This window comes from Dryobates pubescens, chromosome Z, assembly GCF_014839835.1.
Source record: "Dryobates pubescens isolate bDryPub1 chromosome Z, bDryPub1.pri, whole genome shotgun sequence".
Taxonomy (NCBI): domain Eukaryota; kingdom Metazoa; phylum Chordata; class Aves; order Piciformes; family Picidae; genus Dryobates; species Dryobates pubescens.
Window position 1 is genome coordinate 8538187 of NC_071657.1, and position 24277 is coordinate 8562463.

Sequence of the window (24277 nt, forward strand, 5' to 3'; positions counted from 1 at the left end):
ATTATGCAAACATTTCTTTTATTCTGGTCACAAGCATCATCTAATATTCACAACTCTTTTCCCAGAAATAAAATTCAATTCAGCAAATCTTATTGTTTGGGGTTTTTTGTTTTGTTTTGTTTTCTGTTTAACTTCAGCTGTATATTGTTAAGTGTTTAATCTTTTTAAGAGATTATTATGCAAACACTGACTGGTAAATATAAAATGCCACCATCCTTCTTTATCCATTTCTCCTTCTAAATTCCTAGCTTGCCACAGGAGGAGGGAATTGTGCACTTACCCTGCTGGAGTGCTCCAGGAGCGCAACGATGTTGGCTTCTACTTGGGCCTTTCGTTCCAATTCCTGATTCTTCACCTCTTCAAAAGTCTTAAGAAAATCTACAGATCAACAAACACAATACAGAAGGCTGCTATTTGCAGGGTACAGCACAAGTCCTTGTTATTTCCAGCCAAAACTTCATATTAAATTGCCTAGCTGTACAATTTCAAACAGGTTACTTTAATAGTTTATTTAGGAGACAGGTGGTGGAGTCCTTAAAACTTCTCAGCTTAGGGGCTGGAATGGAAGAGAGGACAATTTTTCCACAGACACATATATTTGACTGATTAACGCCATGAGCTCACCACCTTTCGGGACACTGTTTAGGTGAGGGCTGCCACCCAATGAGAAAGAAGTTTCATCACCATCATTTCTGACACCTTTCTGAACGCTTGTTCCAGTAGCTGTTAGTCTTCACTCTTCTGAATGCTCTCAAAATGGGCTACTAAATAAAGGAAACAGGTGACCTCACTATCTCTAAGGGCCCAAGTAAATGCCAAACACTTGTAAGGACCAACATTCACCTAGTAACATCTTTCTTTCTGTATGATTACACTTTGTTACATCTCTAATTTATGTTCATTCTAGTAACTGTCCTACTGTCTGTGGCTGGGGTCTGCTACAGTTGTTTTCAATGTTAACAAATGTGCCATGCACTTTCATGCATTTTACACAGAATACGTAGAATACATAGAAAAAACCAGGTTGGAAGAGACCTTCAAGATCATTGCGTCCAACCCATCAACCAATCCAACACCACCTAAACAACTAACCCATGGCACCAACCATGTTTCTGAGATGGCGACTATATCATAGTAGCCCTGGTGGATTAGGACCTCCAGCTCATCTTGCTTATTGCCCAGGCTGTGTGCATTGGTGTACATGCACTGCAGCTGGGCTCCCGACCTCTCAATTGACCCTACCTTGTGCCCTACTCTTACCTCTGCAGAGGGACCGATGTCTTCACCCACACCCTTCAGACCTAGTTTAAAGCCCTCCTAATGAGCCCTGCCAACTCTAGTGCTAGGACTCTCTTGCCCCTTCTAGATAAATGCACCCCATCAGGACCCAGTAGGTCGGGTGCTGTAAAAGTTGCCCCATGATCAAAGAAGCCAAAGTTCCTCCCCTGGCACCATCCCCTGAGCCAATTGTTGATGGTGTGGGTTCTCCTGTTCCTCTCAGTGTACTCCCCTGCCACTGAGAGAACTGAGCAGAACACCACTTGGGCGCCTGCCCAACCATGCAACCAAACACCCCATCAAGTCTCCTCCCTCCTAAACACCTCCAATGACGGCAACTCCACCACCTCCACCGGGCAGCCCATTCCAATGGGCAAAACCATTCACAACAACACTGCTGAAGCCTGGGAGTGAACCAGGGACCTTTAGATCTTCAGTCTAATGCTCTCCCATCTGAGCTACTTCAGCCCTGCCCTTAACAAAAATACTGACTAACCTGATCATCCAATACATTGCAAAACTTCATTCAATGCATCCTTTCATCTTGACCTTTATCATTAACAAATTGTTAGTCAAATGCACACTGTAGGCTAACAATGGACAACAATTCCCCAACTGTCTTCGATGAACACTATGAGAAAGTAGTAAATGTCCTTAAGTTGAAGTATACATCACCTGCTGCTTCTCCCTTATTCTGCAATATTTTTCTGACAAAGAAGGAAATCAGTTGCTTATTCTTGACAAATCAATATTAGTGTTATTCATATTCCTCTTTCTATAAAATTTATAAATTGTTTGCTTCTCCCCCCCCAATCTCTCTGGAAATGGATACTTTACTGACTAGTTTCTATTTCCCTGGCTTCTCTTCTTCAAGACAGGCATCATATATACTCTTTTCCCATCTTTAAGACTCATGCATGTGCCCCCAGGTCTCTTCGTTAATCTCAAACAGCTTTGGAACTACATCAGTATCTTCTGATGAAAGGCAGATGCAGACCCAAAAAGTCATAAGGATCATCTGGCTCTGCTTTCCTAGTCTGTATTCACACTGAAAATCAACATGAAGACAGTTTTTGCCTTTCTGCTTCTCAGGAAATTATGTAATTGGAAAATGCAGAAACTCTCTCGGGATGCTTTTATTCATCTCTCCTTATTGGCAGCTGAGACCTTTCTTTCAGTACCATGCTAGCCATAAGTAATATTGAACATTTTAGAGACACTGTTAAAAGGGTATTACATACTTTGGCCTTCATGGCATGATTTTTGATTATTTACCTCTTTTGCTGAGTAACAGACCAAGCTTTTTTGTAAGCTGCCTACTACAGTATACTAGAGATAGTGTATGTTTTAAAACTAGTTATGTTTTCATCCACAGTTAGCTGCTGCTTAGGTCTCTACAACATTAGACCCTATTAATATGGAAGAAAGCTTTAGTATCATTCATTGTGAATAAAGAGGTATGAGAAGTCTGAGTTTTAAAGAATTACCCAATATCCATTTTGATGTTCTGCTTTTAATCTTTTGTTTCTATTAATGTTAAAGTTAATTTCAGCTTTGTGTTCATAAAATACAGCTGTGTTCCCAAGTACTTTAATGTTCCAATAGAAGCCTTAAAGGCTTTTAAATATTTGTTATTGTCATATAAGCCTCAAGATATCAGATAACTTGTCCTGAGGAAGATCAGAGAAACTTTATGCAAAGATCATGACACCAGTTCTTTCCAGCTCTAAATTAACTAAATTAGTAACACAATATACAATACAATACACAGTATATTACACAACTTACTGTCCATGCTTTCTTCCCTCTTCTTCAGCTCCTTGTATTTCCAATTTTCCTCTCCTGCAAGAGAAATAGCATTGATTTAACTTCATATTGTCTCAGTCCTGGATTCCTTTAGGAAGGCAAAATATCAGCTTTTAAAATAAAACCCCTACATGCCCAGAAACACCAGGGCATCATTTCACATAGTCACTTCAACTATGTCAAACATGCTCTTACATTAAAAAGAAAGATAATTAGGTTAATACATCAGCTTATTAATTATTAGAACAGTTTAAAGGAAAGAATTTTTCAAGAGTAAGACTTGAATTATGGTTAGTTAAAACTCCCTGCAGCTCTGGTTAACACACAGGCCATCTCAATGCCACTTTCATGTATTAGGATGGACTTTTCATAAGGAAATGCAGCTAGTAAGCAACACTGCAACTATCTCAGGGAAATAAACAGGAAGACTGCACAATCAATGGTACAGGAAAACAAGATGCACTGAAAGAATTCTACAAATAAGTTTAAAAAAAGATTGTATCCATCCACTTTCTTTACAGTGGTGTTAGGAGTAATAAATAATGTGCAATACATAATTCATTCCATCTTAATTCCAACTACTGAATAGATGCTAACGAAAATGCACAAGTCAAGTGGGAGATCTGATATATTTGTCACAAGTTTCAAGAAGATGAGACAATGTGTAGGCTCCTAAGAATAACCTTCAGTTTCTAAATTTTTAATTCTCTGAGCCTTGGTCATTGGCTAATTTTAAGCATAATCTTGCAACTTTAAAGAATACACAGAAAAAGAATGAAATAGATACAGATATAAATGAGCCAGCAAATTTCTGCAGGTCTTTTCACTTGTACACCCCATGCTTTCCTTTTTATCTAGTATACACAAACAATAAGAACATTTGTGAGCCCCTAAGGGACTGTGATTCTGCTTCAGCTTCCTTGCAGATGTGGCTTTGTTTCTTCTTGCACTCTGTCTTTCATTTTGCACGGCAAGTCTGCAATACTTGGCAACTCAGCCTAGACTCTTAGAAACTCCACTAGATTCTTAAACAAAATCTAGTTGCTGTGAACCTGGAAGCAGGCATGTCATAATCTGCCAAGTCCTTAAAGAAAGGAAATACATGAAATAAAAGACCACAACATTTAAAACATCTTTAGAGATAACCTTTCCTTTAAAATATGGCAGATTTACATCAGTATCAGCCTCTCATGCAGTTTGTGAGGTGTTAATACTATTCCATCATGAATTAATGTTGATTTTGACTAATCAGTTAAAGGTAACTGTTAATGTCACAGATGCTAAGGGCTCTGAAGATCATCCAGTCCATCCCCTATTGCTAAAGCAGGATCACCTAGAGTAAATCACACAGGAGCATGGCCAGTTCAGTTTTGAACATGTCCAGCAAAGGAGACTCCATAACCTCTCTGAGCAGCTTCTTCCAGTGCTCTGGCACCCTCAAAGTGAAGAATTGTTCCCTTACATTTAAATGGAATGTCCTGTGTTCCACTGAGAAGAGTCTGGCTCCATCCTTCTGACAGCTGCCCTTTAGACATTTATAAACATTATTGAGACATCCAATTAGTCTCCTCTTCTCCAGGATAAGCAGACCCAGCTCTCCCAGCCTTTCCTTATAAGGTAGGTGCTCCACATATGGCAGATGTTCCATATACAGAACATATACTGAGTGGGTGAATTTTTGACTTATTTAGATTTTCTTAAGTGAAACTTAAAAACAATTATTTCTATCTTTGGTTTGTTTATTTTGATTTTCCTGCTCAAAAATGTTTCTAGCACTGAAATATTTATCCTGAAATGTTAAAAAAGTCCTTAGTTGTAATGTTAGAGTTTGGTTTCGTTTTTTTCACTGGCTATTTTACCTTACATTTAACTTTAAATCTTCAGGTGCTGAAGTTTTGGAAATGCTTTGTAATGCACAGTTTAATACTGAGGAAAAAGTAAGCTGACTAGGGAGGGAGTTCAGAAATCTCATAGACTCTCCAAGATGCTGATTTATAACAGGTATGTGAGTGGCCTGTGACTCTCTCTCCTTTCATTTAAGAAGTCTGAGTTTAAATTTCTGCGTCTTAAAGCTACTCATTATTAGTATCATCTATATTCCCTCTATGTTAGACAAAGAGGTCTAATTCCCTCTATGCTACCACTAGGTAACTTTATCCCCAATACCCTGGCTGCTCCTGATACACTGAGAGCATGTGCCTTCTCCTACATATCCTTTAAACCCTCTTCTTCAACAGAGGGCTTGGTCTAAAACAGTGAAAGACACACAGTCCAGCAATGAATGACTGCATGTCTAAATCTAGCTACAAAATGTGAAAAGCAACTGATTTCTTACCTTCTGCATTTCTCCAAAGACAGAAAAAAAGAGTTGCAAGCCAAATCAAAAAGAAGAAATTAAAGCAGAATAGTAAAGTTGGCAATGGTATTTATCTGGAAACACGACATCTAATAAAACAGGCATAATAAACTATTTTGCACAAAAATAATCAAACATCTGGAGAAACATCAAATATTAGGGTAACACAAAAGGTGAGAAACTGGTGTATCAAGCAAGGTCAATTTTAGAAATACTTGTTCACCTTGAAGAAATTTAGAGCTAAATTTTACACTGATCACCTGAGAAAAAGGTATAAAGTAAAAAAGGACACATATACAGTAAGTCATCAATCCTAAAGATTTCAAGTAACTTGTTACAGTTTTCCAGAATCCATGCACAGATTTATCTAACTCCTATCTAAACAAGATTTGTTACAATCAAAAAAGTTTCCTGTGGGATGAATTTCTGTTTTAAAGAGAATCTCCCACAGCTGTTAAGGGCAGAGGCTGAAACTAATTTAATTCCTCCAGGACCATAACTCCCAGTGCTCGGACAAACCCCAACCTAACCTAGCTTAATGTATTACAACAGATGTCTGTTGGAGGTACAATTTCTAAGCTAATGCCATTTACACAAAGCTCCCAAACTCTTCTTGCACAGATCAACCCAAGAAGTTCCAAAGACAGATAAAAGTAGTACTGAATTCTGTCTGCTTTGCACATTATCATTAAGTGTTCTCAATTATACATTCACTGATGCATATCAGGTCACGCAAAGGGTAAAATAAATAAAAGCTTTCCTAAAGCTGAGCTGGTTCTGCAACACTGTGCCACTAAGAGAAACCTCTATACCTCAAGTAGTCCTGAAAAATAACGTTGAGACAGAAAACTAGACAGTTGTAGTATTATTTTGTATGGTAGTTTTACTACTCAATACAAACTTCATGGACTTGCTACTGAAGGTGAGTCCTTCCCTTTTCTCACATCAGAGAGGAGAAGCCTGCACCCCTAGACACAAAATCTTCTGATGGTGAGTAATAGACATCTGCATAAGGCTACAAGTTTCAGACAACTAATATCCATAACAATATGTGCTATAGAGGCAGATCTACACAGTCTGCTGCAACTCAACTCGTATTACCTTGATGATTCTCCAGATCCATATCAAGTTGTTGAATGACCTTTCTAAAATGGTTTATTTTTTCTCTTACTTCTGTCAACCTGACAAAGAGATAATGAAATGCAAGCTCAAAAATGTGTAGTAAAATAATCTATATCTTTTAAAGAAGAAAATGGAGAGAAAAATCAAGAATAAAAATAACAAATCTAAGTTTACCAAAACCAAAGGACTATCAGGATTGTTGCTATTATACATGGTGTGTATAACACACCTGTCACTTTAGTCCCTAGATGTACTAATAAAAGTACAGCAGCTCTGTCTTACTAGAAACAGTTTTTGTTGAGTCATTGATAGTTCTTAACTTACTCAACTAAGCCCTCTGCTGGTTGCTGTGCGGCTTTCCTGAGGCACAACACAGTCAAATGCAACAAGGAACTGTACTCTTTTAAAGAAATTAAAAGGCAATTTAAAAAATTACACACATGTCCACTAAAATCCACGAAGAAATGACCAACTAAAACAATCAAAGTGAGACAGGGAATTGCTTTAGAACATTTCTACATAAATAACTAAATAAACTAGTCCCTTATTGTTTCTTTCAAAATACACAGTTAAGCAACTCATTAACCAAAGATATCAATCCATTAAAAAATTAACCAATTATTAGAGGTGGAAATATTGTTCAACAGAATTTAAAACTGTTTTTCACAGAATTCAGGAATTTTCTCAATTTTTGCTTAAAGGGAGAGAAATCAAAAGGCTGAAAAATCACAAAAATACTGCACTGGTTTACCCCCACACACTTCCCAAAACATTATTATTTATTATAACATTGACCAGAGTTTCTGCCAAATCTTCAGAAAGGCCCAGTACCCAAGAATCAAGAAGCAATGCTCTTAGATTTGAACTTTCTCTAAGCACCTTTGCAACTTTTAGGTTTCAAGAACCACAGAACAAACTCTGAAATTGTGACTGCTGAATAATGCCAGCTCAACTTCAAAGATGTCCCAGATGCACAAATGCCTTCTTCAGCCTTGAAGAAGTTTATGCGAGCACTATCACCAATATATATTCTCAAGGCATGATCAAAAGGATAGGAAGCATCTTATTATGCAGATGTTAGTATCCCATCTCTCTGAACAGATGCTGAAAAAGAAGGAACATTTTCTCCTCTCTATGGAAGGTGAAGGCTAGCAGAGTCTTGAAAATGTGGCAGTGTTCTGGAAATCCACAGAAAAATGTCATGGAATTCAACTGTCTATCTTTATGGTGTAAATGCAATTTGTAACAACATCATAATGGGATTACTCACTGTCTTTCCATGCTTGCTATTTCTTGACTATCATCCTTAACCTGTAAGAAAGAAGATGTAACTGTAGCATATGAATTAAAATCTACAAACGTGAAAAAGAAAAATTAAAACCAAATTGTTTCTTCGTTCACCATACAAATGAAAAAATAAAAACTCAGCATAGGAAATAATCAACTTGCTGTCACATTGTCCAACGATGGGACCTGGGGGTATAGTTGATAGCAGGCTGAACATGCGCCAGCAGTGTGCCCAGGTGGCCAAGAGGGCCAATGGCATCCTGGCCTGTATCAGGAATAGTGTGGCCAGCAGGAACAGGAGGTCATTGTGCCCCTGTACTCAGCACTGGTTAGGCCACACTTTGAGTACTGTGTCCAGTTCTGGGCCCCTCAGTTGAGGAAAGATGTTGACTTGCTGTAACATGTGCAGAGAAGGGCAACAAAGCTGGCAAGAGGTCTGGAGCACAAGCCCTATGAGGAGAGGCTGAGGGAGCTGGGATTGCTTAGCGTGGAGAAGAGGAGGCTCAGGGGTGACCTTATTGCTGTCTACAACTACCTGAAAGGTGGTTGTGGCCAGGAAGGGGTCAGTCTCTTCTCCCTGAAGGGAGGTTGTAGACAGGTAGGGGTTGGTCTCCTCTCCCAGGCAACCAGCACCAGAAGAAGAGGACACAGTCTCAAGCTGCACCAGGGGAGGTTTAGGCTGGATGTTAGGAAGAAATTCTTCACAGAAAGTGATTGGCCATTGGAATGGGCTGCCCAGGGAGGTGGTGGAGTCACCATCACTGGAGGTGTTTAGGAAGAGACTGGATGGGATGCTTGGTGCCATGGTTTAGTTGATTAGATGGTGTTGGATGATAGGTTGGACTCGATGATCTCAAAGGTCTTTTCCAGCCTGGTTAATTCTATTCTATTCTATTCTATTCTATTCTATTCTATTCTATTCTATTCTAATCCTTGAAGACAAGCAATATGTCTCCCAAATATTGTCTTGCTTTCTCAATACACGTTTTTCAGTCCAATAATCCATATAGCATATACAGACAGTTATATAACGCAGACCTGTGTAAACTAACTAAATTGTTCCTGTATTAGTACATGCATTCACACCCTAAAAGGATACTGTATAAAGTCATGTTATAGAAATGTGCAGTAGGATCAGTTTCCCCATGGCTGATGAATTGGAACATATCAACCATCTGAAAAGGTGACTATGCCAATTTTGTTTTGGCTGATGATTTTTGCTGCTTAAAGAGCAAAATAAGGCAAGATTCAAATATTTTCAAATATTTTTCAAACATCATCATCCCTTAAAATACTGACTCAGAGAATCTTTTACATGCTAACACTTTTGTGTTCTTGCCTGCTTTAATAATCTCTCTCTTTCCTCCTGTGGAGATTCCATGTTCTTATCCTCAGCAATCATTTGATCTCGACATTCCTCGAGTTCATGGAGCTTCTCATACAGCTGCACAGCGTCCTGTTTCACCTGGGAGTGTGCTATTTCCTGTTGGGAAATGCAAACCCCTACTAGCTATTGTCAGATAGCAAGAGAGCATTGCAGAAATTATACTTTAGATAAGCAACATTTTATATATTGAAAGTTAAGCTTATTTGTTACAAACAGTACCAAGTTAGTACAAAGAATAACCTTTATTCTCAATATTGCATTTTCTGGATTGGAACATCCCAGTCACCTACCTCTTGCTTTGTGAGTTCATCCTCAGATCATTTTTCTGAGCAGATTTACTACTTCATCATTGTTAGGGGATCACAAACCATGAACAGTATTTGAAAGGGCTGGAAAAATGTCTAGTGGTATTTGAAAATTTGCACTTCCTGAACACATATATGAATTTCAGCTCACAGATCCTTCTATCCAAGAAAGACCCAATATGAGATAATTCTCAATCTAGCAATAGGACAGTATATTAGAAGTGTGTGTTTATGTACGCATGTGGGATAAAAGTACCTTGGCAGGTACAGCTTTAAGTAAGTGCCTATTGCTTTTGAAGTGGAACATGCAACAAGAAAATCATTGTCACACATCCTGCAAGTTGAAAACACATTGAAAAATTAGGTGTCACAATTCCTTAAGGATGTGAATGACAATTTCATCTTTATCTTCAGAGAGTAATTCCAAATCAATCAAATGTCCCACCAAACATTTGAAACGTTTGAGTAACGCAAGCTGGGAAACATCACCGTTGTTATGATAATGTTGCACTTGGCATCTAGCAAAACCAAGTTTTATCCAAAACTGACTAAAAATTAATTACTTGTGGAAAAAAAAAAGAGAGGCAGCTGTACCTTCCCATTCTAGGGCATGATACTTTAGTGTCTAAACATTTAGGGAGGATATTTTAAGTATTTTTCTACTGTACTTTTACTCTAGACATCATCAAAGACTGGTACACATGTCACTTCTTATCATACTTACAGCTCTGAGTGCCTCCTCTTTTACATTTAGTGCATCCAATTCCTGCTGTTGAACCATCAGTTCCTAAAGAGGACAAAAATTTTAAAAATCAGATAAAGATTACTACATGATGAGATTATATTTTTTGTTCTGAAACAATAACAACAACAAAAAAATTAAGACAAGACTCTGTTTAGCTTCTCCAAGTAAGTCAGATACAACCCACTTACCTTCACAGAACACAGAATGCAGAACACAGAACACAGAATTAACCAGGTTGGAAAAGACCTTCGAGATCACCATGTCCAACCTACCACCCAACACCATCTAAACAACTCAGCCATGGCACCAAGGGCCTCATCCAGTCTCCTTTTGAACAATTCCAATGATGATGACTCCACCACCTCCCTGGGCAGAACATTCTAATGGCAAATCTCTCTTTCTATGAAGAATTTATTCCTCACCTCTAGCCTAAACCTCCCCTGGCACAGCTTGAGACTGTGTCCTCTTGTTCTGGTGCTGGTTGCCTGGGAGAAGAGACCAACCTCCACCTGTCTACAACCTCCCTGCAGGTAGTTTTAGATGGCAATAAGGTGTCCCCTGGGCCTCCTCTTCTCCAGGCTAAGCAACCCCAGCTCCCTCAGCCTCTCCTCACAGGGCTGTGCTCCAGACCCCTCCCCAGCTTTGTTGCCCTTCTCTGGACACCTTCCAGCATCTCAACATCTTTCCTAAACTGAGTGGCCCAGAACCGGACACAGGACTCCAGGTGTGGCCAACCAGTGCTGAGTCCAGGGCAGAATGACCTCCCTGCTCCGGCTGGCCACACTATTCCTCATGCAGGCCAGGATGCCATTGAACTTCTTGGCCACCTTGGCACACTGCTGGCTCACATTCAACCTACTGTCAACCAGTACCCCCAGGTCCCTTTCTGCCTGGCTGTTCTCCAGCTACTGTGTACTGTGTACATGCCTGTAGCCCTGCATGGGGTTGTTGTGGCCAATGTGTAGAACCCATGTGTTAAATCTCCTGCCCTTGGACTCTGCTTCACCATCCAATTCAACAGTAAACCCTATCATTGTCATGTGCAATTCGGCACATAACAATGAGGGTGAAAGTTATCATTTCTACTTCAGAGGTTTTAAGTTAGATTTGAAAATGTGAACTAGTAACCAGAATTTCTTCACAGTCCAGAAATAGACAGGTAAGCCCAGCTTAGTGATGCAGCTCAGCTTAAGACAGCTGGGAAGCATCAGGCTCCAAAGATGCCCATCTGTCAGTACAGACTACACAGAGAAACTGTCTGTCTTTATGCCTAAAGGTAGATGATCCCAAAAAACCTAGAAATCTTACTGCTTTTGTTAAGATTATAATTAGTGAAGTGACAACAATTTCACAAAGCCCAGCTAGTTTTTTAATGTTTCTGTATGTACAACAAGAACAACAAAAAAACCCAGTCAGATTGACTTCTGTACACAGGAAGAAAACTTCATATTCAAGTGAAGGGGTTATTTTTCCCTTTTGCTTTCTTTATTCACCTGATGAAACAGATAAGCAGTACAGCAGCTTTCAAAATATGTGTATCAGCTCCTAAATTTAAAGGGAAAGTTATGACCATCATTTGTTCTTAAAATTAAAAATACAAAAAGGCAAAGTATTTGGGTTTAGCAAATGGCTCTACTTATTTGTTCAGGCACTTTTACAACTGATTTAAGACACCAGCTAGCTTTTTAAATTTACAGAATCACCAAGGTTGGAAGAGACCTCAAAGACCATCAAGTCCAACCTGTCACCACAGACCTCATGACTAAACCATGGCACCAAGTGCCACGTCCAATCCCCTCTTGAACACCTCCAGGGATAGTGACTCCACCACCTCCCTGGGTAGCCCATTCCAACGGCGAACGACTCTCAGTGAGGAACTTTCTCCTCACCTCGAGCCTAAACTTCCCCAGGCGCAGCTTGAGACTGTGTCCTCTAATTTAATTACTTGTTCTCAAGGTTTTTAATATTTAAATTGCACCTGGAACCAATAGAGCCAGACAAAGAAACATTTTAGGTAAGAAATAAACCAACCTGAGAGAGCTTTTCATTTGCAGCCTTCATCTCCATGTATTTAGCTTGATCTGCCTGTGACATGTCTTTTACAATGTCATCTGCTACAACCTTCTCACGTTCAATATCTTCTTCTACAGCTTGAATTAACTTTTCAGTGCTGAAAAAAATAGAAGACTTTTGTAACTTTTACTAGTTGATGTTTATTTTAAGCATCTGTTTCAAACTCTAGTATCTCTTCAGCCTCACTGAAGTTATTCTTTAACACAAAACCTCCACAGAATCTAAAAAAAATCCAAGGCAGTTAAATACTTGTATCTAATCTTCTTGGAGTTTGATTAACTATGTAGACAGTCACACCACAGAATGCAGAAGATGAAGAGTTCTTTACCCTTACAACATCCACACTGTACTTTCCAACACTCTCACCCCATCTATCTGCATACTGCCTAGAGTGGCATAAATAAACTATTCCCACTCGGTTGCTTCCCTTCAGTGACCTCCTGGAATAAGAACAGAAGTTGGTATGGGTTGGGAATAAATATCAAGAAAACATACTGTATAGATACTAGGGCTTGGCAGTAGTCTAGAATGATGATGACTTTCAGTAATGAGTTGTTGGATTCCTTAAGAATGGAGAGTGGCTTCAGAGTCTTCAGCAGTGTGGAGCTTTTTAACCATGCAAGAATGAAGAAATTAGCCCTTCCTGATATTCCTCATTTATGACTCTAATCTTACTAGGAAATCAGCCATAAAAAAATTTCTGTCACTGCAGCTACAATGAGCCACAAGCAAATGACTAGCAGAGCCAAAGAAGGTGTAAAGAGCTGTTCCCACTCTGTCATGTAATGCATAGCAATTTGTATGGAATTCCTAAAAAACTGGAGAGTCAATTTGAGAAAACTCCTTCAGATAAAGGAAATTGTAAAATCTCCTGAGACCCTGAAGAATATACCTTCCTTCCCACTACAGTGCATGAAAGGTTGTTTAAATTGTTTGCTTGTTTCCAGAGTCACTTCTGCTATTAACAAAATCAGACGGATACCTTCCTTCAGATCTGTTTTTCTTCTATTTTTCATTAACTCCTCCTAAGCTGCAAGATGCAAACATTTTAAACTGTGTAACTGACACTGTCAGATCAACAACTGCAGCCAAGAAGGCTCTCAGGCTTAAAGAATGACATGAAATTGTAGAATTGCACAAGGATATTCCCAGGGTAAGGGAATAATGAAAATATCATGGCAACGGGTAGAGTTGATGTCTGAAGGTCTAGGCCAGCCCCACCACTAAAAGCGCGATTACCTGGAGCAAGTTGTCAGTCTCTTGTGGGTGGTTGTACTACAACATTAAATTGAATACCCTCTTGAGAGTTTGTTCAGACCCTGTGCAAACACTGAGGCCCTCTGTGTAAGTACACTGGTTTATGAAGGGGTAATTATGTTACACTTGGTATAGTGGAAAGGAGTAATTTTTTAAGTGAAGCACTTTCTTAAGCTGTGAAAGTAGATTGATTCAAAACCCTCTGGAAGGCAGAGATTTGAGAGCTGTCAAGGAGCTTTTTCACATTACTCCCTTATTGGAGTCTCCTCATTGCTCAGTCTGGGCCTGTGAGAGCTGTCTCAAGGTCCCAGCAGTGACAGTTTCGCTTAACTGAAGACAAGCAGAGAACTGAAGACAGAGAAACTGGAATGAAGAATTGAATATATTGAGGTTGCTGATTTCCAGAATAAATCTCTGTACCACATATAATTCACCTGGAGAGACTGTCAGTACTGATCATAGGAAGCTTGTCTTTTTACAGAGCACCTTTTGCTGGAGATCACTCAGGCATTTGGGGAGCAAGAGAGGAAGGTCACTTGCTTTATTTCTCCTGTTTTTCAAAACACTTTGTGGAAGCAGCTGCCATCATTGAGGGCAGTGGCATCTCCAAGCTCTCATATATGCCTCAGACTACAAGTATGCATGGCAGAGTAAGGAAAGAAAGCCCCACCAATGCCAAGTGTATGTGGGTACATCACAGAGCAAACTCTTTACCTGAAGCAGGTCTCTTTCTCTTATGTGATGTGGACTGCTAGGTAAACACTTCAAGGTGATACACTATATCCTTGAGACTAGAAATGTCTAACTTAGCTGTGATGCATCTTCTCTGGTAGAAACTTTTTGACAGAAGGTTAAAACTCAGTGATTTTCTATCATGCAATGAAACATCAGCAATGGTTGTCATAGGAAGACAACTCATTATCACAAATAATTTGAAGATGAAGCTGAATTAGTGATGAGGCTTGAAGTATCTCAGAATATTGTGCTACACCCTGCAGCTCCTCCTCCTCTGACGTTTCCAAAACACAGTATCTTGAAATTTCCTTCATTTGGTGACTGATCACATATAAAATGCAAGTTTTTTTCTGTCTCTAGCACTTCTTTTATTGATTATGTCCCAACATGCCTGTAAATTCCCTGCAGTGTTTTAACTTGGTGCCTCCTACATGATCTGGAACTTGACACTTGAGCATGCTATTATTAGACTTCCCTATTGGCTGCAGATCCAATTAAATCAAAGATGATTATAAGAAGTTGCTCAACCTAGTCAATCTTTTGCTAAGGATCTTCCAGGCTTATTATTTTTTACACTGCCTGCTTGTTCATCAGGTACAAAGGTTGAACAAAAATAAAGTGCTGTTGCTCCATACTATTTCTTGTCAGTGCACTGAAACATCTACACATGTGTACACACACTGCCTCTAAGAAGCAACAGAAAGGTAAGACACTTGGCATATATTTTTCAAAATACAGGAGAATGTCTTTTTTTAGTATAACTTTGTTGTTGGACTGGAAATATGTTGAGATACACTAAAAGATCAGGAATTATTATGAACCTTGGACGAGGCAAGACGTTAAGTAAACTGTACTTGAGTAGACAGTCAGGGAACAGTCTGTTTCTTCTCTGTAAACCAGACTACCTGATTAAATAAGCTCCACTAGCTTCACAAAACTGCGTTTTTGTTTACAAATGTAAGGGGGGAAAAAAAAGAAAGGAATTGCATTACTATTATGAGATAAAATCTTCAAAAGTTCTCCAAGAAAAACTCTTGAAGAAAATGTTTCTAATTACATGAAAAATGTCAAGTTCTTGCCAATGTACTGTCAGGCTCAGTTTCTTTCAAAGCAATTACTTTAAACAGCAACTTAAAAAGTCCAGTACTAGCAAAAGCTAAATTGTAAATTAAATTACAGATGCTTTCCTGCTTTTCTACTGATTATACAGGTTCACACACACACAAAGCAGGGAATTAAATCTGGAAAAACCCCCAAACACTGAATTTTCAGTAGAAACTGTAGTGAAAAATATGAAACATGCTTTTTGATTTCGACATAAGAGTGAATTTTCAGACAGGAAAATGATTTTTTAAGTTAACAGCAATCCCTTAATTCAGAAATTTTAACTTTTTCCTTGAAGTTTTGAAAATTTTTAATTTATCTTTAATTTTGAACTTGGCTGTTATTAACTTCCAGACTAACCTTCAAAATAATATTCTGATACACTTTCCCCATTCTATTAAAGGTTAGTGTTTTTCTTGAAATCTGCAACACAATAATAGACAGCCTAGCTAAGGCCCAATCTGTTTCTGAACATCTTGGAACAGGTATCTTTAAGATCCAAGTATGTCACAAGACCTAAATGTTCATATATCCTGTCTCAAGAGTTCTCAATCTGCACCATGTTTTCCACTAGCAATACATAAAGTGGCTCCAAAAATGCATGAGCCACCAGCACCATCACTGACCAGAACAACAGCTAACATATACCATGATGGTGGCTGCTACTGATAGTACCTCTTGTCCTTGTCACTGATAATGTCTAACAAAAAAGGTTTATGAACTCGTTTTTGTATTTAGTGTAAATTTCCAACAGCAGCAGAAATGCACAGTGGATCAGAGTGGTGTTAAGTGGCACTTATCTTCTTTCCAAGAAGTTACTAAGTTTCCAGGCTGATTCAGTTAGGTGAGGTCAGCCCTCAGAAGAAATCAATTACACTTGACCGATTTGTTCTGTGACCTTATCTACTCCATACTGACGCGAAGGCCAACAAAGGCCTCCTGATACTTTTTAAGGAAGGGTTGAGGTTTTATACCTCTGACTGCCTGACTATATTTAGCATTGTTCCTGCAACTGAGCTTCCCTATGCAATTTCCCTCACACTTTGTTACATTCCATTAAGATCTTTTGAGCTCAAGACACAACAGGCACTTTAAACAAGTCTCTCTCACACCTTATCTTCTGGGTGTGTTTTGAACTGAAGGATAGAAATCCAGGAAAGAAATATTGATATTCACCTAGCCCACTGTTTTTTTCTCTTCAGATGCTTAAAAAAAGGGTAAAAATGAAGGGTTAAGCTACCTTTTACAGAACATTTTAATACCGGTCCAGCACAAACAGGGACTTACTTGACATCCTACAGAGATAGTTTAACATTCTCATTCAGTTTAAGTAAATCTTGCAAACAATGCCTGATTCAAAGGGGATGAACGAGTGACACAAGCCTGCAGTGGGCACTAGTGTCCTCCCTACTCTAGTCATGAGGTCTGTGGTGACAGGTTGGACTCGATGATCTTTGAGGTCTCTTCCAACCTTAGTGATACTGATACTGATACTGATACTGACACGTCCCCTGAGAAAGTTAGTGTCACAGTGAATACCATTTGTGAGAAAAGCTCCCAATAAATGTCTACAGTAACTCCAGGACAAGAGACTAAACCATGCCTACATAGTTCCAAAGATCACAGCAACTACACCTTCATAATACAGAGGTCCAGGTTTATGTCATATGATATATATTATGGACAATAAAGAGATTAGAAGATTAATCTAATTAAACATTCACCAAAAATACTTAATACCTTAGGTGAGAACATAAGAGAAGTCTGACTGGATAAACCAGTGCCTCTGTCAGAGGCAGCAAGAGATACTATTCAGGGAGAGCATGCAAGCCTGAATACTTCCTGCAGTTTACTCCTATCATAGTCTTTACCTGTAATTGCTTTAACAGGGACATTAATGAGCATATCCATATCTATTTCAGCCATTTATTAAACTGTTGTCTATTAATTTCTTTAATCAACCACTTTTCTATTTGCTGATACGGTCTGCTCACTGGCATTTAGGTTCCTCTCAGTTAAGTGAAAGCTGAATGTATTATTTCTGACAACTTATTCTTTTCCTCTTAATTTCACACTTTGTACTACACATATATAACACACTATATTTATTAAATTACCATTGAAATAATTGTGTCTATTAATTTGTTAAACTATGACTACTGAAGACAATGGCATTCTGCTCTTGGTGTACAAAAGTGTTGTTTCTTAATAGGCTCTAAACATGAAAACCCTTTGGCTTGTTATCTGGGCTGGAACACTGTTTTTGAATCCAGCCACTGCTGACTGCAACATTGCTTCTCAAAATGTAAGTTTTAAAAGTATGTAAATTACTCTTATTTTTGAAAAATGCAGTAGAAGCTAGGCATGTTTTTTTAAAACTACCTTGTAAACATAAAATTCCTGAAGAATGAAGCACAGAGAGACAAATAAGATGTGGTTTTCTGGAAATGGGCAATTAGTCATTTAAGTGGGTGAATAATACTGAAACATGTTTGAGGTGGTTTTACATCTCAGTCAAATCTTTCTGCAGACAGTAGGACTGACTTCTCTATCTTTACATCATTTTGGATAGACCTAACAAACAACAGGTACTTGGACAATACCAATTACTGCTCAAATTAGAGAGATTTACTGAATTAGTACTTGCCCAAGTTAGGTCCAAACACTTGCAAGAAATTGTAATTGATTTTTTTTTTTTTCAGAAATTAATTTAATGGATTTTGTATTTACTATGGAATGGAGAGTAAGGAAGAAGTCTTGACTAACAGTCAAATAATAAAACTTTTATTGCACTACTTGCTCTGACGCACTGCCTACAGGTCCAGTACTGTACCTACTGCTCACTCATCTTTGGAATGTGAAGAACAAAGAAAACACACAGTGGAGACATATATACACACAGTGCAGACAAGAAACTCCACCTCCATTTGTTTTAAAATAAATCATCTAGGCTGAGGATAGTCAAAGGAGTAACAAGCTGAACATAGGCTACCTATTTAGGAAAGGGGATAACACAGCCAATATGTTTCCAGTACTTAGAATCTCCTTTACAATCAGTTGAAGTACTTTGACACTATGCCATAATTTGCAGCGATACATACATATGCACAGATGTATAGGTGTGTACATATGTGTACAAACTCCATACACACACATCTGCTCTTGTCAGAAAACAAAAATGTTTCAGGCTATTGCAAGTAAGCACTCTCAAACCCAAAAGGACTGCAGATATGCTAAACCTCAACCCAGAAAACCAAAATTACTACAATAAAAATAAAAATATAGACTAAATGTTTCATTGAAGGTCTGGTCCAAAGATGCTTTAAAAAGCCAACATCACTGTTTTTAAAACACAGCAATACACTTGAAAAACCACATTGAAGTGATTTTTCAGTCTTGAATCCATTTCCTCTACGACAACTTCTTTCCAGATTACATGGGAAAAGAATCCTTTTCCTTCAGAGACACTTCTAAGCCACACAGATGTGCTAATTCCAGAATAGTATCCGAAGTAGTTGCATTTTGGATTGTCACCACATGAAGCACCTTTCAACTCAAACAGAGTTTAAGCACTTCAGGTCTGGAACTTCAGGTCTTTATATACCAGCAGGATCAGTTTCACTGCCACCACAAGACAATGAATACATTATGAAAAACACAATGAGTTGCATGAAGAGCAATGGAAATTGTCATTTAAAGTGTTGGCACTTAAAAAAAAACACAATAAAGATTTTTTCATGCCCTTAACAGTTATCACTGAGTTCATCAGTGTATTATCAGACTCCTCTGCAGTATTTAATTGTTGTCATTCGCTTTCTTCAACAGGTCACTTGTGATGAGTCCGGAAAGAACCTCGCTGATATTCCTAGCAACCTTTTCCAAAACGTCACTATACTTCATTTAAATAGAAACATGATTACTGTAGTGCATAGTAACAGCTTCTGCAACCTGACAAGACTTGTAATTCTGGATATCAGCAACAATCAGATTAGCAGCATTCATAAAGCAGCATTTGAAGGATTAAATCAACTGTCAGTGTTGAATGTATCACATAACAAGATTACTCAACTAGATTCAGATGTATTTATTTCTCTGAACAGTCTGACAGTTTTAGATCTACAGTACAACCAGCTTAAATCTCTTCATATAAATCCACCTTTAAAATTGACTAAAATTGTTTTAGCTGGAAACCTATGGACCTGCTCCTGTGACCTTGCTGACTTACAGAAATGGCTAACTACCTCCAATGTGACAATGGGTAAGTTTTTCTAAGAGTGACATTTCATACCTGCTTACATCAAACATCCAAATGTTGTCTTTTCCTGGTCTGGATAATATTGACTAACAACTTATCTGTATTCTGCAGTAATCCATTGGTCATCCATGACTTTTTTTTAGATTAGAATGACAATTAACTAATGGTACCTCATAGACTTTCCACTATTCATATCCACAGAAAATGAGAATGACACTACATGTACATTCCCAAACAGCATGGAAAAAATCTCCATCAAGAGAGCACCTATCCAACCGACTGACTGCAAAGTTGTAAAAGCTTCTGTAGAAAACACTGAAACTTCCATTTCTGCCATTGAGTTTGAGAGTAGTACCTTACCATCAGCTCCAACTACAGACAACAGCACTGGAAACAATGGAACAAATGCAGGTAATACACTGGTATTTCATTCCATAGAATAGAATAGAATAGAATAGAATAGAATAGAATAGAATAGAATAGAATAGAATAGAATAGAATAGAATAGAATAGAATAGACCAGGTTGGAAAAGACCTTTGAGATCATCAGGTCCAACCTATCATCCAACACCATCTAATCAACTAAACCATGGCACCAAGCACCCCATCCAGTCTCTTCTTAAACACCTCCAGTGATGGTAACTCCACCACCTCCCTGGGCAGCACATTCCAATGGCCAATCTCTCCTTCTGTGAAGAACTTCTTCCTAACATCCAGCCTAAAGCTCCCCTGGTGCAGCTGGAGACCATGTCCTCTTGCTCTGTTGGTGGTTGCGTGGGAGAAGAGACCAGCCTCCACCTGGCTACAACCTCCCTTCAGGTAGTTGTAGACAGCAATAAGGTCTCCCCTGAGTCTCCTCTTCTCCAGGCTAAGCAACTCACCCTCCCTCAGCCTCTCCTCACAGGGCTGTGCTCCAAACTCCTCACCAGCTTTGTTGCCCTTCTCTGGACATGTTCCAGCAACTCAACATCTTTCCTAAACTGAGGGGCCCTGCTTACAAGCCCTCTGATGTACTGATCAAAGATTTCACACTGTTTCATGTTCCAGGTGCACTGCAATCCTTCCACGAAAGCCAGGGCTAGGGAACTAGTGTATTTCAAGGTTTTGGTAGACTGTACATACATACACAGAATCACAGTAATTGTCAGGGTTGGAAGGGACCTTAAGGATCTTCTAGTTCCAAGTCCCCTGCCATGAGTAGGGAACACTTTCCACTAGATCAGGTTGCCCAGGTTAGTGAATGTGAAGTTCTGCTGAGCAAGTGTTTAAAATGGATAAATCTCATCTACATTCCCAAATGGTATTTACACACTGATCATGAAATTTCAAGGGCTTGAAATCCAGACAGTTGTCCACATCTCTGGAAGCATCCTAACAAAATTAGATTCTCCCAAACTAACTGCTTTCTAGACATAGATGTCTTTTTAAAATGTGCACAAGCATATTAATTTTACTCCTGCCCTCAAATGTGTTCAATGAAAAGGACACAGAATTGCCTATACCATATTGCTGTCTACAACTACCTGAAGGGAGGTGGGGATTGGTCTCTTCTCCCAGGCAACAAGCACCAGAAGAAGAGGACACGGTCTCAAGCTGCGCCAGGGGAGGTTTAGGCTGGATGTTAGGAAGAAGTTCTTCACAGAAAGAGTGATTGCCCATTGGAATGTGCTGCCCAGGGAGGTGGTGGAGTCACCATCACTGGAGGTGTTTAGGAAGAGGCTCGATGGGGCACTTGGTGCCATGGTTTAGTTGACTAGATAGTGATAGTTGGACTCGATGATCTCAAAGGTTCCCTCCAAACTGGTTAATTCTATTCTATTCTATTCTATATTCTTTGAAAATGTCACTGATAGTCTCCTTACTTTTCTTCATCTTTTGATGTCAATTCTACCATCACACTAAACAGACTACTGACAACTACAGTGTATAGAATTTTTATCATAAAATATATATATCTGAAAGTTAATTTAAAAAAAAAAAAGAAAAAGGCTATTATAGGATCATTACCATAAATTTAAGCCTGGGAAATACAATTGGAAGTTAATTACTGACTTCCCCCCACCCCCCCAAAGTCCAATCCTGGAATGTAAATTTTGAAAAAAGTACTTTAAAATATTTAATCTTTTATATATTCCCAGGATAATATCTGTCTTTGAAAATAGTCTCTTTGATTTAAATTGCTAGGACATATGAGATGTACATGCATTTTTTGGTCTCAGTGATGTTACTGACTCCCTAATAACACAGCAGTAATACTCTGCTAAAGCTTTTGAGACAGACAGTAGTTGCCCTGTCACTGTTTATATTGTGAGTTATCCATTTCATTGTAAAAAAAAAATAATCCTCATACTAGAGTTCTCACTGGAATTCGTCATGAATATAACTCTCCTTTTTTTTCCACCTGTTTTAAAGCGTTACCACTTATTGGCAAAAGCTGGACCTTCCTGGCTGGTGTCCTAGGGTTTGTCCTAAGCACTACACTCCTGATATTTACTGCTATAAAATGCCCAACATGGTACCAGTATGTGGTCAGCTACCGTCACCGACGTCTGCAAGAGAATGACCCTGAGGCGTTTGAACAGGAGTTCTCAGCTGACTTGAGCTCCTCTCCTTCAAGTACAAACGACGATGATCCCATAGTAATATTTGACAAATTTCATGGGGAAGATGAATATATTGAGGACAAATACATAGATTCTTATGAAACTGAGGAAAGGTAATGTCTTAAACACTGGATGATGAACTGTAGTACACTTGTGCTTTCGCTTTACACTGCTTACGTACAAAATGAAATGAAGCCAAGCAGTTCATCTCCTTTCATTTCATCAAATCCATTACCAGGTATTGCTGCATGAAGCTAAAAATGTGGGGATATGCATGCATTAGTGTGCAACAAATATGTCAAATCATGCAAGAAATACTCAGAAACAACATCCTATAAAACCCTATTTGGTTACTTATGGGTGGGGAGAACTTCCTGTATATTATGTAACATGAAGAAGTCTTCACAAAGTAGCTTGTGATGCTGGCATAATCACTAACATTTTGTGATGAAGTCCAGAATGGAAAATTAGAGAAGACCACAGCCAGACTGGAGACTGTATCCAAATTAGTGATGTCACAGCTCAGTAGTCTAGTATACAAAACTCACACAAACAAAAAACAGAACATGTGTGTTTCATTTTTTTTTTAACCCAAATCAGCAGAGTGAGAAAGACCAACTGCTTCATTCCCTTTAATGTGACTATATACAAAATGTTATTGCTGCACATCTAATGCCTTTATGCCTTAGTTTGCTACTGAACCAGGTGTGTTTTTATCTTCACATATTCTTAACTCTAAAACATGCATTCAGGGGTAGAACAGACCATTTGCAAGCTGCTGAAAACCACAGTATTATTGAAAAGCACCTTATTATTAAATAATAAATTGGTTTTAAAAAGTGCTTATTTATATGTACAGTCTCATCCTCTATAGCAACAAGTGGTTTCTTTCTCTTGCATATCTCCTGTCCTTGAATTAAAACTCTTGGAAACGCACCCTCTCAGCCTATCACTCTTCAAACTGTTCTTATGGCTTACAAATTCTTACTCCAAGCATGTCCTCACCTTTCCCTCCACACACTCCAACTTCACCACACAGGAATCTCTAGTTACCACTTTTGCTTGCTTTCCCCACTCTGGCACTCCACAACACAACTTCAAAAACTCAGGACAGTAAGTTGTCATGACATGACTCTCCACTGCTACATAACTCCTCTTAGATGACATGGTAAGTATCTTCATGGCAGTTATTCAGCAGTGTTCAAAGCTAGGAACAGCTGCAGCCTGAGCCCAATGCATTATCTTGAAACTGCTGTGGTATCTCTTACAGCATGCGCTACACTGTCAAGAAACTTCTGAACTTAGGTAACACCTTGATTCTGCCCAGTTCAATTTATGATACTAACAGCTTTGAAGAAGCATACACTTCATGTACTTACCCTTGTCTTTCTGTGAAAATTTTATCCACACTCTGAGCATCTCGGTCATTCTGAACCTTTAACTTAAAAAACAAAGAAAGGTATTTTGACATGATATGTAACAATAAAGATACAGATTTCATGTACAAATTCAAAGTGTCCTTTAAATGAGCAAGAAGCTGCTTGAAAAAGAAATACAATCAAGTTTGTGGCAAATCAATTAACTTTCTATTACTGTGGGATCTATTCCTGGAAGCTTAAGTAAAACGTGGTTTAAGCCCCCAGACAGAATGAAAATGTAACACTTGCAAAGCATTCTCTTTATGAGAACAGACATAATGAGTAAATGATCTCTAAGGCCCCTTCTAACCTAAGCTATTCTATGATTCTCTATCTTTCAATCAAATGCAAGGGAAAAAACTAATTGGTTTGATGATGAAATACTCAGCTGGTCTTTCAAGCTACTAAAATAATGTTTTTCAAAACTAGTTTATTTTGCTTAAGACCAAGTGATTGTAAAAAAATGGAACATGCTTAATGTCACTCACATCTTAATACATAAACACTCTGTTAGAAAATAAAGCAAGCAAAGGAAAAACAAAGCTC

The 24277-nt window shown here is 38.6% G+C and overlaps 1 protein-coding gene and 1 non-coding gene across 2 annotated transcripts in view; both read right to left on the bottom strand.

Annotated features, from left to right (window-relative positions):
- The window catches only part of IFT74 (intraflagellar transport 74), a 40117-nt gene that overhangs the window by 11157 nt on the left and 4683 nt on the right, over positions 1–24277 (bottom strand). The window contains exons 7-14 of the mRNA XM_054178731.1: positions 23693–23754; positions 12318–12456; positions 10266–10328; positions 9189–9332; positions 7833–7873; positions 6542–6621; positions 3067–3120; positions 281–378 (exon numbers count right to left, since the gene is read on the bottom strand). Coding sequence (XP_054034706.1) covers positions 281–378; positions 3067–3120; positions 6542–6621; positions 7833–7873; positions 9189–9332; positions 10266–10328; positions 12318–12456; positions 23693–23754 — 681 coding nt within the window. The remainder of the gene's footprint in view (positions 1–280; positions 379–3066; positions 3121–6541; positions 6622–7832; positions 7874–9188; positions 9333–10265; positions 10329–12317; positions 12457–23692; positions 23755–24277) is intronic.
- On the bottom strand, positions 1674–1746 carry TRNAF-GAA (transfer RNA phenylalanine (anticodon GAA)). Its single transcript has one exon. It is a non-coding gene; the product is annotated as a tRNA-Phe (tRNA).